Source organism: Toxotes jaculatrix, chromosome 13 (assembly GCF_017976425.1).
Source record: "Toxotes jaculatrix isolate fToxJac2 chromosome 13, fToxJac2.pri, whole genome shotgun sequence".
NCBI lineage: Eukaryota > Metazoa > Chordata > Actinopteri > Toxotidae > Toxotes > Toxotes jaculatrix.
This window is the reverse complement of record NC_054406.1, coordinates 25,924,646-25,943,321: the sequence shown is the minus strand read 5'-3', so window position 1 is coordinate 25,943,321 and position 18,676 is coordinate 25,924,646. Positions and strand designations below refer to the sequence as shown.

At 43.4% G+C, this 18,676-nt stretch overlaps 1 protein-coding gene and 1 long non-coding RNA gene across 2 annotated transcripts in view; both read left to right on the top strand.

Moving 5' to 3' along the window:
• LOC121191519 (NACHT, LRR and PYD domains-containing protein 14-like) overlaps positions 1-18,676 on the top strand; it is a gene marked incomplete at its 5' end in the record, with an annotated part of 32,453 nt that overhangs the window by 10,532 nt on the left and 3,245 nt on the right. Inside the window, one exon of the mRNA XM_041052683.1 lies at positions 962-1,135. Within this exon, the coding sequence (XP_040908617.1) occupies positions 962-1,135 (174 nt within the window). The remainder of the gene's footprint in view (positions 1-961; positions 1,136-18,676) is intronic.
• Positions 1,587-17,252, top strand: LOC121191869. The gene is made up of 3 exons (XR_005895152.1): positions 1,587-1,755; positions 14,877-14,884; positions 17,242-17,252. It is a non-coding gene; the product is annotated as an uncharacterized LOC121191869 (long non-coding RNA).

Here is an 18,676-nt window from a genome sequence, read left to right as displayed (position 1 = left end):
AGCCCCTGCCTTATTATATTTTTAAGTTAGGGAAAGGTGTGGTGGACGTCAGCCAATTTTGATGGGTGGACCAAGGGTATAAAAGCCCAGCCCACACTGACTTCAGGGCTCCTTTCTTTTCTCTCCACAGCTGACATCGACCTGCATTGGTACACCTTTCTTTTCTTCTCTTTTCTTTTCTTTTCTTTTGTGACTCGAACAACACCCCACAATTCATAATGCTCACTCATGCACACCTACGCTACTGACAATGCTGACTTCCACATCCCACATTTATAGATATTTCCAAAGTTGTTAATTTGCTTTAAGTATAATAAATTTACGTTTATATTACTTTCCCTTGGGTGTTCTTTCCGAATTTGTCATGGCCTAGGAGCCGGGTTATGACACCATTGTCTGGCCGGGGTTTGTTACAGACTAATGTTTTCTAAATGAAGTGTAGAAAATGTCCAGTGTGAGTTGTTCAAAGTCCATTTTTATCACAACAATATACAGAAGATCCTCAGAACTAATATTTGTACAATTCAAGTGAAAAACACTTGCTGAAGAAAAAGCTCTTCTTTTTCTGAAGTTCATTTCAATGAAGCATCAGGACTAATGTCAGTTCTTCAGTGTTTTGTGTGTGTGTGTGTGTGAACATTTCAAGTTTGATCCATTTCACTAGTGAATCACAGTCGGTTTTTAGTCCAAAATGTCTGATTTGATCTTCTATCTATCGATCGATCTTCTAATTCCAGACTTGACTGAGCTCAGCAGCATGTTATGAATCTGTGTTGACATGAATAGTTGTATGAATGTTGTGGTGACATTTGGATGATGTGTGTAGAAGGCTGACATTATGATGATCCACAATAAGAGAAGGACAAAGTCCCTCTACTCATGTTAGTGAAAGCTCATTGATTAGGACATATCTGATTGGATTAGAAATGATTTTTATCCACATGATTTATTCTTTATTCAGATTGAGGTCCTGCAGTTTGTCAGAGATCAGCTGTGCTTCTCTGGCCTCAGCTCTGAAGTCCAACCCCTCCCATCTGAGACACCTGGACCTGAGCTACAATGAGCTGCAGGATTCAGGAGTGAAGCTGCTGTGTGGTTTTCTGCAGAGTCCACACTGTAGACTGGAGACTCTGAGGTCAGTTACTGTCTGTTACTGTTGTAGATCTTCTTTCCTTTGAAGTTCATTTCAATGAAGTGTCAGGACTAATGTTACTGGGAGGTAGAGTGGAGAGGAGAGCTTCATCCAGCAGTGACTGACAGAGGAACCAGAAGAAGTGGAGAAGACTCTCAGTGCTGCAGTCTGAACTGCTCTGAGAACAGCTCCACTGTCAAGTCCACCATCATCCCTGTGTGTTCCTCTGGATCTGAAAGAGAATCATCAGTGTATCTGGACTGCTCTGCTGCTGCTCTGTCCTTCTACAGTCTCTGCAGACACACTGAGACTCCTCCACCTCCTCCACCCTCCACCTGGACTTTGTCTTTTTTTATTCATTCACAGAAGCTGAACCCAAAGTGATGAATCAGATTAATCATGTGGTGTGATGGAGAATTGCAGCTAATTTCCACTATTTTTTCTGTCTTGCAGATCTTGGAGGTTCATAGTTATGCAGTAAGTTGAGGCATCATTATGTGTCTGCTGTACAAAGTACACAAGACATATATTATTATTCACCATGCTTCTTCTTCTTTAGTCCTAATGAATGATCTGTATATGTTTCAGAAGATGTCCACATTAGTAAGCACAGAGCTGTGTGTGTCAGCTAGTGCTATAGAGAGTCCCCCATTGAACACACTCTGGTACTGCACGTAACATTTCATTCAGAGGGTGAAGAGGCAATCCAATTTTCTGATTGGCTGAGGCTGGTGAATTTTGTGATTGGCCATTTCATTCATGTGAGAACATGACTGGAGCTTGTACAGGAACAAATTCACAAACTGAGGCAGGCAGAACATTTAAACTGGAAAAAACAATGGACCCTTTCTTCAAATATAATAATTCAATTATACTACAAACTGCATTATAGTATAACATGTTATGAGAATGACATAAACAGTAAACAAAGCTAAATCACTATCAGTTACTCTGATGCAATTACTTCCACCACTACTGGAAGTAGTATAGATATTACTACTGCTACTACTGCTACAACCATAACAATCACTATGAACTACTTCTAAAAATAACACACCAATCCTAATTCCTATTGATCTTAAGGTTCCTGAGAAATGTAAATATTATACTAGAGGTACTTAAAGACTATAAACATCTGCTTTTACACTGTGTCATTCATACAGTTATTCAAAATGTTCTAAATCTATTACAGCCATTCTCAGTACTACATGAAGCACTAAAAGTACCACTCCTGAAATACTGTGACTGTGTATTTGGGGTTTCACCTTTGCATTCAGGAGCTGAACAGAAGATTTCCTCTTCTCATTAAGGCTGCAGTCAGGATTTTAGAAGGCAATGATTTTTTTTCTGTAACTTCCATTTTCTGTTTATCTGGATTTTTAAAAAAATATATAACTCAATCATAATTTAATTAACAGGCATGAACTCTCTGTGATTTGTTATTTAAATGCAGCAGTGTGTCCCAGAGAGAAGAACCTCTGAATTTCTGTTTTGTTTCCTGTGTGTATTGAATTGAATGGTTTAAAGGCTGTTTCTTAACACTAATAATAAATCCAGACAACACAGCCTCAGATTCAATAACATTAGCTTGACACACTGACATCCAAAGGTTTGCTGGAGGACAGAAACACTGTGGGCTGGAAATGAATTATGAAACAAGGCTCTTAGAGGTCAGGAGCTTTGAACTCAGCAGTGGACATGAGTGGACTGAACTCTATAAAATGAATCAGAATTTTTCTCTCTAATGAGAAAATGCAATGTGGACGACATGTTCTGACAGAGGAGGTTTCTCAGGTTAAAGTTTCCAGACTCTGAAGAAACCTAATAAGAATAAGAAATCCTTTATTAGTCCCTCAGTGGGGAAATTGCATAAAAATATAAAGATAACTGTGTCACAACACACACACACACACACACTCTCTCTCTCTCTTTAGGACACACATGTACATACACGTTTACACAATGTGCAAAAACAGTGACATAAAGCAAACAAAAATGAACAGTATATATATTTAGATTTCCCATAAGACAGGTATTGAAAGTATGGAGCTTCATCTAAACTCTCTATATTACACATAATAAAACACTACAAACCCTCATTATTTTTTTCACAGGTGAGTGTGATAGATTGAGATAGATAGATTTGGGGATGATGAGGTTAGGTTAGGTGAAGAGACGCAGCACTCTGCATGTGTGCTCCATGGGGCAAGGGCATTATGTATTTAAAATCTTCAAAAATGTTCTTATTTATAATCCTATAGAAAGATTAAAATTACCCTTTAAAAAGAAAAGTTGTTACAGATACAGATTTAAATATCTTTTTTTTTTCCAAAAGAAGATGGGTTTAAAAGGGGACCACAAACACAATCAAAGGTGCACTTAGTGCAGATGGTGGTGGTGAACGTAGACTTTGCAGCTCCCCTTCGCCCACTACTGCATGGGAGCCCACTACTGTGCCCACTACTGCAGGGGAGTAGAAGTAGTGGGCGCTGTCTGCAGTAGTGGGGCACAGGGGAGCTTTAAAGTCTTTTCTAGACCTTGTAAAGTCTACTGCAGTCAGCGGTGCAGGGTAGTGGTCTTCCCTGCAGTAGTAGTGGCCGCTGTCTGCAGTAATGGGGAACAGGGGAGCTGCAAAGTCTGTGTGTGCGTCAGTCTATGAGAAGTGTTTGCGATTTGTATGACTGAGACTGCCAGGATGTGTACAGGTCAGTTCATCAGTCGTCCTTGAAGGGAGATATGAGCTGCATAGGAATTTGATAGGAGCACAGCTGCTGAGCTATTCTTCCTGGCCAGGAGGGGGGTGGGTGAGGAACAGAACAATACAGTCAATATGCAAGAAGCAATTTATCGATCCGCGTTAAATTTATCCAGGTCAGTAATCAATCAGTCTGGCCTCAGTGCTCGTCATCCCCTGCAGATGCATGGAGTAGCTTCGACATCTCGTCAAGCTTAACAGATAGTCCCTTCACGGTTCTCAACAGGTGTTCAGACTGTCTGCTGATGTTATCAGTCTGTTTCTGTTCTTCCTCAGATCGGGCTGAGATGTCACTGATCAGTCCTTCGATCCGAGCTATCTTCTGGTGGAATTCTGTCAGCTGAGTACTCATGAACCCGTGGTGCTGTTTTATCTCTGCGCTTAGCGGTTGTGCCGATTTGTCAGCAGCGGTTTTTCTAATTCTCTGATAGATCAGGGCACTACCCAAGTCAATCAATAGTATCCCTGCTAACAGTGTCCAATAAATAAATAGATCCTCCACGTCTTCTAGGGCCAGCACTTCCAGGCATACCAGACGCCAGGAGTCCCAGGCATCTCGGACATATCCCGCAGCAAATGTCCCCTCAGGGCAGAGTGGTTCTCCTGGTGATTCTTTTCTTTGTGGGAAAATTTTGTCCAATGCACTGAGGGACCAATTAATTAGCTCCATATCAAAAAACAATATCCCAAGAGTAGCAGAGCAAGGTGTTCAGGAATAGAAAGTCACAAAAAGACAAGAGAAAAACAAAAAGCAGCCAAGAGAAAGTAGGAGCAGTCAGAAACACATCTGCCCCTCTCAGAAGCAGGAAGTATCCAACAGAGGAATCCAACAGATTTGGTCTAGAGCATAGATGTCGACAGGGATGCTCTCTGTCACCTTTGCTGTTTGACATCAGCATTGAGCCATTAGCACAACTAATTAGAGATGACAAGAATATACAGGGATTAATGACGAATGGCGAACTTTCAATTTAAGCTGACGATGTGCTGTTATACTTATCTGAACCTGCAACAACAATTCCACATTTAAAAAAGCTTATTACTAGATATGGATATTTCTCTGGTTATAAGGTAAATATGGACAAAACATTGGCTATTAAAAGTCAGACCTGCAGATGGTATTATATACCTGGGCATTACAATCCCCCCATTATTAAAAAAAATTATATAGCGTTAATTACAAAAACATAGTCACAAAAATTAAAAAGGATTTGGATTGGTGGGTAATGTGGCGGAATTGCATATGTTGTCCATGTGCTTTTATTTTGAAGGACACGTTTGGTACGGAAAAACAGGAAGTTAAGAGAGTCCTGTAGTAAGACAATAAAACGAGTTAACCAGAAACTCTCGTCTGTTGACTTTTATGGTAGATACCACGACATGGTGTCAGAAGTGCGATATCGGTAGGAAGCAGAGGAAAAAGAAAAGAAAATGACGACCGATCATGGAAACGCGAGTGCTCCCATCGCACAGGTTCCCCAGCTTGCAGCCGACCCTGCTACTCCACCGCCATGTGCAACGTTCACGATTCAACCACCAGAAGCATTCGACTTTTCAAAACCCCAAGATTGGGAAAGATGGATCAGGCGGTTTGAAAGATTCAGACGAGCAAGCAACCTGCATCTTAGCTCACAAGCTAACCAGGTAAACACATTAATCTACTGCATGGGGGATGTAGCAGATGATATCCTACAGGGCCAAGCTTTATACGACGCACAGAAACAACAATATGGAGCAGTAAAGGACGCTTTTGAAACATATTTCGTGCCTAGGAAAAATTAAATATACGAAAGAGCAAGATTCAACCAAAGAGTACAACAGACTAAAGAGACAGTGGACTCCTTCATCACTGCTTTGCATACCTTAGCTGAAAACTGTAGCTATGGTGCACTTCACGACGAGTTAATAAGAGACCGCCTTGTAATGGGACTCAGAGACACAAGTCTAGCAGAGAGGATGCAGCTAGACAGAGATTTAACCTTGGAAAAGGCAGTGAACATGGCACGGCTGTCAGAAGTGATCAAAAGACAGCTAACAGATCTCAGGGGTGAAGCAAAAGGAGAAATTGACACAGTGATGGCAAAGCACAAGAAACAAAGACAGCCCACACCAAAGACATCATTTCAGCATAAAAACCTGGCAACAAAGTCAAAAGCACCAACCGATTGCCAGCAGTGCTACAGGTGTGGAAAAGCCCCTGCACATTGAATATGGCAGTGCCCAGCTAAAGAGGTGGCATGCCACACATGCGGGAAAAAGGGACATTACACTAAAGTTTGCAAGTCAGCCAAAGCAGTACATGCAGTGGAAACCAGTACAGATAGCAATGATACACCCTTGTTCCTAGGCTCAGTAGACGCAGGCACAGACCCCTGGTACACAGATTTAACTATCAGAAGCCACAAAGTGAGGTTTAAGATAGACACAGGAGCTGATGTTTCAGCCATTCCAGCCCAGACATACTACTCCATCGCTGATATAGACTCCCATCTAATGGAAGCAGACAGACCACTTTTTGGCCCAGATGGCATACCACTCTCTGTCATAGGCAAATACACAGAGTCACTATGCAAGGGAGAGCAGGTGATTCAGGAGGATGTGTATGTGATAAAAGACCTAAATATAGCTTTGTTAAGCAGGCCAGCTAGCGTGACGCTTAACCTTGTCTCTAGACTAGATAGCATAGACAAGAAAGTGATGGCAGAATCCTATCCAAAACTTTGTCAAGGCTTGGGGATGTTGCAACAGCCATACACAATTAAGCTTAAGCCAGATGCCATTCCCTTTTCCCTTACGTCCCAAGACGTGTCCCTATTCCCTTTCTTAGTAAAGTTAAGAAGGAGCTAGAGAGAATGCAGAGTCTGGGAGTCATCTCAAGAGTGGAAGAGCCAACAGAATGGTGCTCAGGGATGGTTCCAGTGCCCTCAAAAAATGGCTCAGTGCGCATATGTGCAGACCTCACCTGCCTTAACGAAGCAGTCTGAAGAGAGAAATATATCCTACCTTCTGTAGAGCAGATGCTCGGATCTCTTGCAGGAGCTCAACTCAGCAAATTAGATGTCAATAGAGGGTTTTGGCAAATTCAATTGTCCCCAGAATCAGCACGGTACACAACATTCATAACTCCCTTTGGATGTTTTTATTTTAACAGATTGCCTTTCGGCATAGCTTCTGCTCCAGAACATTTCCAGCACAGGATGTCCTTGATCCTCGACAGGCTGCAGGGAGTAGTCTGCCACATGGATGATGTTCTTGTGTGGGGTAAAGATCAAGAGGAGAATGACAAGAGGCTTCATGCAGTGCTGCACAAGCTCCAGGAAACCGGCATCACGCTTACTATGGAGAAGTGTGAGCTGAGCAAAGACAAAGTCAAGTTCCTTGGCCACATCCTGTCTGCTGAGGGTGTGCAGCCAGACCCAGACAAGACAAAAGCTGTAAGAGACAATGAAAGAGCCTTCTAATGTAGGTGAAGTCCGCAGCTTCCTTGGAATAGTCAACCAGCTGGGGAAATTTATCCCAGGACTGGCAGAGAAAGACAAACCACTGAGAGACTTTCTCTCCAAGAAAAATCAGTGGATCTGGAGCTGTGCACAACATAATACATTTGTTCAGCTAAAAAACAATCTCACCTCACCTCCAGTGCTGACACTCTACGACCCCAACAAAGAGCTGAAACTGTCAGCGGATGCATCTTCATATGGACTAAGTGCTGTCCTTCTGCAAAAAGAGGGAGAACAGTGGAGGCCCGTCGCATACGCCTCATGTTCAATGACAGAGACTGAACAGAGGTATGCTCAGGTGGAAAAAGAGGCATTAGGATTAACATGGGGATGTGAAAGATTCAGAGACTTCCTTATTGGGAGACATTTTGTCCTAGAGACAGATCATAAGCCACTTGTTAGCCTGCTAGGTCACCAGACACTAACAGAGCTCCCTCCTAGAATCCAGAGATTTAGACTTAGGCTGATGAGGTACAGTTACTCTATCTACACCTGGCAAAGAGCTACATACAGCAGACACTCTCTCACGGGCACCTGTCACCACTAGCTCAAACTTAAAGAGGAAAGACAAAGATCTCATGGAAGACACAAACATCTATGTTGATGAGGTAATTCACAAAATGCCAGCCAGCTCAACATACATAGCAAAGCTGAGGGATCAGTTGAAAGAAGACAGTGTTTGCTCATCAGTTATGTCATTTTGTCAGAAAGGTTTGTCAGCCCAAGATTTGTTCAAAGCAACGGGGAAGCAGAGCGACAGGTACAGACACTGAAAAGACTGCTAAAGAAAACTCAAGATCCATATCTCGCTCTGTTGGCATATAGAGCTACTCCATTGTTTAATGGCTACAGTCCTGCTCAACTGCTAATGGGTCGCAGGCTTCGTACACCAGTGCCCCAGCACCCCTCTCTACTCAGCCCAGAGCTCCCAGACAGAGATACAGTTGCTGAGAAAGACAGAGAGAGGAAGATAAAAGACACAAGAGTATTCAACTTGAGACACCGAGTGAAGAATCTGCATCAACTCACACCAGGACAGCCAGTCTGGATTACCAACACTAAGACCCAAAGCACAGTGGTTTCAGCCCACTCCACACCCCGCTCATATGTAGTGGACAGCCCTACAGGCACCATTAGGCGCAACAGGCATCATCTTGTTCCCATGCCAGAGACTGTTCCTGAGAGTCGGACACCCTGCACACCTACTCCGCCAGTTGAGTCTGATCAAAACACACCGGGTCACCTTCAGTCCCTAAACCAGACTCAAAAGACATGTACACCCGTTCCTACCAGAACTAGGTATGGCAGAGTGGTGGTAAAACCTCAGAGACTGGACTGGTAAAAGAAGAAAAAAAGAATTGGGGGAGGTTGGATAAGTGGGTGAAATGGAGAAAAGTTTGTTCTGAAGGATGTTTTGTGTTCAACTAATGAAGGCATAAGAGTTTGAGAGTTTATTATAGTTAGATAAAACTGGTATGGCTTCAAATGTCTTTTTTTTCTTCTTCAAAAAAAAGGGGAGATGTGGCAGAATTGCATATGTTGTCCATGTGCTTTTATTTTGGAGGTCACGTTTGGTACGGAAAAAAACAGGAAGTTAAGAGAGTCTTGTTGTAAGACAATAAATGAGTTAACCAGAAAACTCTCGTCTGTTGGCTTTTATGGTAGATACCATGACAGATACAAGTCTCTTTCCTCCCAGAATCCATAGTCCGGCAGACTATGGATACTGCCATATATATGGCTCCTTCTGTGATGTGCCTGCCCTGGTGTGCAACTCGCTCGTGATAATACTGCACCAACAATGTAGCAATGTGGCTGTCTTTAGGGATAATTATGGGATGTTTCTCTTCCCAGGAGATTGCAGCTGATGTCATGCAGCCGCCAATCCTCAGCACACCATCCGTATCCAGGATGAGGTCGAGCTTCCGGAGAGGGATATGTTTTGAGACAATTTCTCCTTTGGCCAGGCTCTTGAGATCCTCTTTAAAGGCCTCTTACTGCACAGTCGAACAACTACTGTTCTTGCCTGCGTAAGCTCATCTGCTTTTGGTGTATCTCCCCCCAGAGCTGTAGCACAGGATCTGACCTTCTGAATGAGCTTAGCCAGTCCATGTATCAGCCTTTTCCAGCTTGAAAAGCGTGTGAACCTGTGTGAACCAAGCAGCACTGCAGAAGTTATTGTAGCAAAGGCTGCAACCAATGGACGCACGTCTGCATCCGTGTCCAGTTCAATAAGCTCAAAGGAGTCTGACTGAGTAGGAGTAGCTCTGTTGTTTTTCTTGAGAAAAGAGGGTCCTGAAAACCAATTTGTTTCTGCCAGGAGTGCAGCTTGTACTGGTCGTGTGCCATGATCTGCAGGATTGTATTCCGTGCTGACAAAGTACCACTATTCTGGGTGTGACGACTTCCGGATGCGTGCAGCTCTGTTAGTGATGTACACATAGAACCTCTGGTTGGTGTTGTAGATATAGCTTAGTACAACTCTAGAGTCAGTGTAGAACTTCACTGAGTGAATCTTGATGTCTAGCTCATCCACTAACATGTTGGCTAGCTCGACTGCGAGCACAGCAGCACAAAGCTCCAGGTGAGGCATGGTATGGGAGTGACGTGGTGCTAATTTTGATTTTCCCATGCAGAATCCTATGACTGTCATTCATCGTCAACAGCTCTGATGTAGGCCACTGCAGAAATGGCTGTGTTTGATGCGTCAGAGAAGATGGATAGCAGGGACACAGGTAGGTATGGTCTTGGTATGTGAAGTTGCTCAAGAGCTTTGAGTGAGTCTTTCCAAGACCTCCACTGAGTTTCTCTTTCAGCAGGTATTGGGGTATCCCAGTTGTAATGTTCTGTGCACAGATCTCTGGCAATAGCCTTGCCTTGTACTGTTATTGGAGCCGCAAATCCCAGCGGGTTGAATACACTGTTGACTGTAGAGAGAATGCCCCTACAAGTGAATGGCTTCTCTTCTTTAGAGACAAAGAAGGTGAAGCTGTCATTTTGAAGGCACCAGTTAAGAGCCAAGCTTCTTTGCAGGGGTAGAGGATCCACACCTAGCTCTAGGTCTTTCGGTTCTTTAGCACATTCTTCGGGCAGAAATGCTTCCATCACTGCATTATGGTTGGATGCTATTTTATGCAGTCATATGTTTGACTCAGCTAACATCTCTTTGTTCTTTTTCAGGACTTGGATGCCATCGTCGTCAGTGGGGAATGAGGTAAGTCCGTCGTCAACATAAAAGTTCCTGAGAACGAACTGTTTTGCCTCTGTAGTATATTCTTCGTGACCTTGCAGGGCCACTCTTGTCAAACCATATATGGTGACAGCAGGAGTCGAACACTGCTCGCACCTGACCTGGCTTGCGTGGATGATAAACTCCAAAGGTTGGTAAGTACCAAAACTTGTTCTTCGCTGAGTGGTGGGGCTCTCTCAGTCTTTGATTTTCTCAATTTGAGATTCTTGGAAACTCATCCAGCTTCTTGAGGAGTATATTTTCTATAGTTTCGGGTGCTCCATAGCAGTCTTCCAACCTTTGCCATACCATATTCACACCTGCTGCTGCATTGTGGATGTGAACTGCCCGTATTCTCTTTGCGTGTTTGGATGATTTCGGCCCAAGCCATTTACACAGCAGATCAAGCTCCTCCCTCGCTGTCAGGTTTAAATCCACTGTAGAACTGTGAAAGGATTCCTTCCAGGCCCAATAATTTTCAGGATGATCATCAAACCTCAACAGACCAGAGCTTATCATCTCTTGACGAATTAAATACTCGGCCAGGTTGGTTGTAGATGATGAACTGGGTTCGTTGGTTCTGGAAGTGATACCAGTATGTGGCTGAGGAGGTTGGTGGCTACTCTGGTTTGTCTTGTGTTGTGTGATTGCACCCGATGGCTGTAACTGCAGGTAAGTCATAGTAGCTGAGTTCACAGTTGCTGGCCTCGCTTGACTTGTCTTTACCTTCCCCATGTTGTTTTCAGCTGTCGGCTGGCGCGTTGGTGTTGCTGAGGGTTCTGGTGGCTTTGAGTCTTGATGAGGCTCAGGTCTCAGATTCTCAGTATACTTACACTCAGTATATTAATTTTTTAGGCTAGCAGTATCTAGCAGTCCATGCTCATTCTCAGGAGCTGCCTCCAAAATGTTAGCTTTAGCGATAGCAGCTTCAGCCTCACTCTCTAATTTCAGTGTGTGCAGACTAGCTTCTAGCTCTGCTTTCTTTCTGGCAGCCTCGGCTGCAGCCTTTTGTTGTTGCTCCTCAACATATGCTTGAGCTTTCATCATGTCTGCTTCTTTTTGTGCAAATTATGCTTTTGCATGTGCAGCCTCTGCTTTTGCACGTGCCTTGACTGCAATGGCACTGGCTGTAGAACGCTGACTGCTACGTGAGGAGCTGGAACACACTGATCATGTCTCAAATGTGTCTTCATTATCACTCATCTTGCAGCTTTAATGTCAGAAAGAGACTGTGTATTTCCACGAAGATCCACTTTTCTGTAGGTAACCTGTCAGGTAAACACACACGTTTTACTGTTCTGAATGAAGCTGAATTCAAAACATGGCAGATAGCTAAACAGTTTCTCAGTAAAACATCGCAGAGTCTTCAGGTAAATTTTGATGCTTTAATTGAGAAGATCTGTAAAATTGGAATACAAAACATAATAAAGAAAAAGTATGTCAGACTTCATTTTGCCTGTTTCTTAAAACAAGAAGCTGTGAAGTTTATTTGAAAAATGTTCTCTGGTTGCTGATAATACTTGTGTACTTTTACTGCTGATGTTGTCATTGGTCGTTTTCATTTTCACACTGCATCACATATTTCTGACAGTCCTTTCCCTTGTGATGTTTTCCACTATGTCACCCTGGTTGTGTTTTTAACAGTGCAGCCTAACTTTCACTTTACAATACATCTGCTACATCATTATTTTTTACTAGTTCATTACACTGTTGTAATAGTTTACAGTGCATCCCCTGGTTGTAAGTTAGTCCAGAGCTTATCTATGACCATCATTTTTTATTGGCTATATCCTGTGTCACCTTTGTTGCCATTTTTTATTATGTTATTTTAGTAATAAATCAATTTAAGCAACAGAAATCTGAGGAGTCATTTGGGAGCCGAAAGAGTCGGCTCTTTTTAGTGAGCTGAGCCATAAGAACCGGTTCTCTTAAAAGTGTTGGAATTCTCATCTCTGTACTTCACGGTTGCTGAGAGTTCACTTTGACTCATGTTTGTGGCGCAGATGATTTTCTCTGTCTGACGGTAAATGTCCGCACTTTTAATGTTTTACTCGTCAACACTTCCTGTAGTTAGCTGAATTATCTTTATCAAGTTTTTGGATGTTGTGCTGTTTTTGTTAGACTGCGTTGTGGTATTTAGTTGTGTAGACTCTGAGTTGTCACTGTGAAGTCAGGATGAGGCAGGAGGAGAGCCATCATTTCAATATGGCGGCGCACAGAGACGCATGGTTTGTGGCTCTTCATTCATTCATTATCCGCCGTGTTGTGTAGATATTTGCAGTAGAAGCGGTGGAGTCAGAGTAGAAGCAGAGTGAGCTGATGGTCAGTAGCTGAACACGGAGCCTTTGTTAGTCTGTGGCTCCACTTACTGCTGACTGAAGGCAGCTTTTCCTGCCTGAATCAGCCGGTGAAGGAGGCGGACCTGAGCCGCTGCTCTCCCGCAGTCTGAGCCCCTAAATGCGGTCTGAGCTCGGCCGGACAGCGGCTGGAGAACAGCTCTGACTTTCTCTGTCATTAGATGAACTCTACAGGACTGAGCTCAGATTAGCTGACAGGGTTTTTCAGACTTTATAATAACAATTATATATATATATATATATATATATATATATAGGGGAGAAATGAACAGTCTCACTTTCAGCATTCCATCAGTAATTTTTTACAGAAACACTGCAAACAGATTATTCAGATAAAACCAGTGGATCTCAGTCCACATGTGTGTCAGTGAATGGAAATGGTCGTCTCTGAATCATGTGTGAAAGATATGAAAGAGGAAAGAAGAGCCAATCAGTGGAGAAGCAGCTGATATTTCTACAGGACAAATGATGGAGAGGATGATTTCAGTTGATGTGCAGATGAGTGATTTGTGTTTTCTCTCCAAACGAAGGTAGAAAGTGTGTGTGAGCTGATGTGGATGTGAATTCAGCATCATGAATCAGTGTGCGGACAGAGAGGAGGGAGCCCCTCCCCCTAAAACCAGTCTGTGTGGGGACCATGAGATCCCCTGGTTGTAAGTTAGTCCAGAGCTCATCTATGACCATCATTTTTTATTGGCTATATCCTGTGTCACCTTTGTTGCCATTTTTTACGTTATTTTAGTAATAAATTAATTTAAGCAACAAAAATCTGAGGAGTCATTTGGGAGCCGAAAGAGTCGGCTCTTTTTAGTGAGCTGAGCCATAAGAACCGGTTCTCTTAAAAGTGTTGGAATTCCCATCTCTGTGCTTCACGGTTGCTGAGAGTTCACTTTCACTTTGACTCATGTTTGTGGCGCAGATGATTTTCTCTGTCTGACGGTAAATGTCCGCACTTTTAATGTTTTACTCGTCAACACTTCCTGTAGTTAGCTGAATTATCTTTATCAAGTTTTTGGATGTTGTGCTGTTTTTGTTAGACTGCGTTGTGGTATTTAGTTGTGTAGACTCTGAGTTGTCACTGTGAAGTCAGGATGAGGCAGGAGGAGAGCCATCATTTCAATATGGCGGCGCACAGAGACGCATGGTTTGTGGCTCTTCATTCATTCATTATCCTCCATGTTGTGTGGATATTTGCAGTAGAAGCGGTGGAGTCAGAGTAGAAGCAGAGTGAGCTGATGGTCAGTAGCTGAACACGGAACCTTTGTTAGTCTGTGGCTCCACTTACTGCTGACTGAAGGCAGCTTTTCCTGCCTGAATCAGCCTGTGGAGGAGGCGGACCTGAGCCGCTGCTCTCCCGCAGTCTGAGCCGCTAAATGCGGTCTGAGCTCGGCCGGACAGCGGCTGGAGAACAGCTCTGACTTTCTCTGTCATTAGATGAACTCTACGGGACTGAGCTCAGATTAGCTGACAGGGTTTTTCAGACTTTATAATAACAATTAATTATATATATATATATATATATATATATATATATATATAGAGGAGAAATTAACAGTCTCACTTTCAGCATTCCATCAGTCATTTTTTACAGAAACACTGCAAACAGATTATTCAGATAAAATCAGTGGATCTCAGTCCACATGTGTGTCAGTGAATGGAAATGGTCGTCTCTGAATCGTGTGTGAAAGATAAGAAAGATGAAAGAAGAGCCAATCAGTGGAGGAGCAGCTGATATTTCTACAGGACAAATGATGGAGAGGATGATTTCAGTTGATGTGCAGATGAATGATTTGTGTTTTCTCTCCACATGAAGGTAGAAAGTGTGTGTGAGCTGATGTGGATGTGAATTCAGCATCATGAATCAGTGTGAGGACAGAGAGGAGGGAGCCCCTCCCCCTAAAAGCAGTCTGTGTGGGGACCATGAGATCCAGACCAAATCTCAGAGGTGAGATGAGGATCTCTAACTGTCCATGACTCTTCTCCATGTCAGAGCTCAGCACTCACATCACTGCACCATCATTATTCACACTCAAAGCTCTGTGTGTGTTGTGTTGAAGGCCAGAGCAGCAGCACACACCAGACTCTGCTGGACCTGGACCTGAACATGGACCTGAGCCCAGCTGTGTGTCCATGAAGAGTGACAGGTCAGGGGATCACAACACTGATTTCAAAGGACAGCCTCCCTCTGCTGCAAAGAAGTGAGCTGCAGCTGACTACATGTTTTCTTCTTTACTGTGAGAACACTGTATGAATAATAGATATGTTGTCTCCGTTCCCATGTCCCTGATGGTCTCTCTGTCCACCAGGATCCATCAGAGACCAGACTTCCCTGTACCTGAGCCCAGCTGTGTGTCCATGAAGAGTGACATGTCAAAGGGTTACCTCATGAATTTCAAAGGACAGCCTCCCTCTGCTGCAAAGAAGTGAGCTGCAACTGAGTTTAAAATGTATCAGACAGCTGTCCTGTATAACTGGTCTTCTATGAAAGATGAAGTGATTGTGTTTTGTCTCCAGGCTTCATGAATGACACAGTATATGAACATGATCAGGCTGAAACACAGGCTTTAGTGGCAAAGTTGATGTTTCTCTTTTCAAGAAAAGCACTTCTTATGTTCTTATATGTGTCATTCAGATCAGAACTAAAACTCCCTGTAACTCAGCACCTATCCAGTTCCAGTGTTTGTGTTAGTGTCCTGTAGCAGAGGTGAGACTTCTGTCAAACCCAGTGTGAGTCCTTAAACTCATCATTTAAAAGGTGGACTTGTTGTGATGACTCTAGGTCATGAGGTACAGAATTGATTGTTTGTTTCCTCTCATTGAGAATGTCACAGCACAGTAGTGTTTGCTTTAATCAGGACAGTCACCCCAGAACATAAAAGCAGCTGTTGTTTGTGTACAAAGCATAAAACGCTCACAGATGCTGCAAACATAATGTGAGCTAATTCTTCATGATTCCTCCACAGAGTGGACCAGGAGAGCTCAGAGGTTCCCAGTGCTCAGTCTGCCCAGCAGCATCAAACACACCTGGACTCCATATTTATGGTCTGTACATGGACAACAACTACTTTGACATCTGTTGTGTTGACAATAATCTCCATGCTGCACTTTTTAGAGCAGTGGATTGTCAGTGTGTCCAACATGGATCTGATGTTTGGCTCCATGGTTTTACTTTGATTGTGTCATTCATATAGTTTTCTGTTCCAGCTGCTGGAGGAGAACATTGTGACTTTTGTGAAGAAGGAGCTGAAGAAGATCCAGAAGGTTGTGAGTCCAGATTACCCAGAATGCTCAGAGAGTCAGAGGGAGGATGAGGAGGTGTTGGACGGTGAGGATGAAGAGCAGAGAAGGAGCAGCAGAGAGGCTTTTGTGAAGATCACAGTGAACTTCCTGAGGAGAATGAAGCAGGAGGAGCTGGCTGACTGTCTGCACAGTAGTAAGAGGATTTCTCTAAAGATTCAACATGATGGACAAATGGGACATTTACTAACATCTCAAGACATGGAGGGAAATATGTTCATGTGTTCTTTAGGGGGATGAACATGTCATGTTTTCTTTATGAATCAGTCACTGATGTCTCTTGTTTGTTCATTCAGGACATGTTGCTGCAGTTTGTCAACATAAACTTAAATCTACTCTGAAGAAGAAGTTCCAGTGTGTGTTTGAGGGGATCTCTAAAGCAGGAAACCCAACCCTTCTGAATCAGATCTACACAGAGCTCCACATCACAGAGGGAGGGACTGGAGAGGTCAATGATGAACATGAGGTCAGACAGATTGAAACAGCATCCAGGAAACCAGCCAGACCAGAAACAAGCATCAGACAAGAAGACATCTTTAAAGCCTCACCTGGAAGAGATGGACCAATCAGAACAGTGATGACAAAGGGAGTGGCTGGCATTGGGAAAACAGTCTTAACACAGAAGTTGACTCTGGACTGGGCTGAAGACAAAGCCAACCAGGACATACACTTCACATTTCCATTCACGTTCAGAGAGCTGAATGTGCTGAAAGAGAAAAAGTTCAGCTTGGTGGAACTTGTTCATCACTTCTTTACTGAAACCAAAGAAGCAGGACTCTGCAGGTTTGAAGAGGTCCAGGTTCTGTTCATCTTTGATGGTCTGGATGAGTGTCGACTTCCTCTGGACTTCCACAACACTGAGATCCTGACTGATGTTACAGAGTCCACGTCAGTGGATGTGCTGCTGACAAACCTCATCAGGGGGAAACTGCTTCCCTCTGCTCGTCTCTGGATAACCACACGACCTGCAGCAGCCAGTCAGATCCCTCCTGAGTGTGTTGACATGGTGACAGAGGTCAGAGGGTTCACTGACCCACAGAAGGAGGAGTACTTCAGGAAGAGGTTCAGAGAGGAGGAGCAGGTCAGAAGGATCATCTCCCACATCAAGACTTCACGAAGCCTCCACATCATGTGCCACATCCCAGTCTTCTGCTGGATCACTGCTACAGTTCTGGAGCACATGTTGACCACAGAGCAGAGAGGAGAGCTGCCCAAGACCCTGACTGACCTGTACTCACATTTCCTGCTGGTTCAGACAAAGAGGAAGAAGCACAAGTATGATGAGGGACATGAGACGAGTCCACAGGAGCTGACGGAGGCTGACAGGGAAGTTCTTCTGAAGCTGGGGAGGCTGGCGTTTGATCATCTGGAGAAAGGAAACATCATGCTCTATCAAGAAGACCTGGAGCAGTGTGGTCTTGATGTCACCGAGGCCTTGGTTTACTCAGGAGTTTGTACAGATCTCTTTAAAAGAGAGAGTGTGATCTTCCAGAAAACAGTCTACTGCTTTGTTCATCTCAGCATTCAGGAATTTCTGGCTGCAGTCTACATGTTCCACTGTTACACAGAGAGGAAGACAAGAGAGCTGAGGCCTTTCCTGGAACAAGACTACAAACACTGGGATTCAATGCCAGAGTCTTTTATCAGGAAGACTTTTAAGCATTTTGGAAATAACAATAGCAGCTACCCATCACTCGATGTCCTCCTGAAGAATGCCATGGAGAAATCCCTCCAAAGTAAAAATGGCCACCTGGACCTGTTTGTTCGCTTCCTTCATGGCCTGTCTCTGGAGTCCAACCAGAGACTCTTTGGAGGTCTTCTGGGTCAGACAGAGAACAGACCAGAAATCATCCAGAGAGCCATCAACAACCTGAAGAAGATGAACACAGATGATATCTCTCCTGACAGAAGCATCAACATCTTCCACTGTCTGATGGAGATGAACGACCACTCAGTACATCAGGAGATCCAAGAGTTCCTGAAGTCAGAGAACAGATCAGAGAAGAGACTCTCGGAGATCCACTGTTCAGCTTTGGCCTACGTTCTGCAGATGTCAGAGGAGGTTCTGGATGAGTTGGACCTGAACAAGTACAACACATCAGAGGAGGGACGACGGAGACTGATCCCAGCTGTGGGGAACTGCAGAAAGGCTGTGTAAGTCCAGACATGATCTTTAACATTATCAGTCAGTGTAGATTAGTAGTTTAGTTTTTCAAATATACACAGTATGAAATTATTCTCATTATTCTCATAATAGTTTTATAATTTGTTTTAAATGTGTTTGTCAAACATAGATTTTTCAGTTATGATTATTGCTGTTAAGTTTTTCTGTTTATTTATTAGTAACTGTTACATTCTACATTAATTTGTTAATTCATTCATGATATTTTCAGTCTTTCTGTTTTC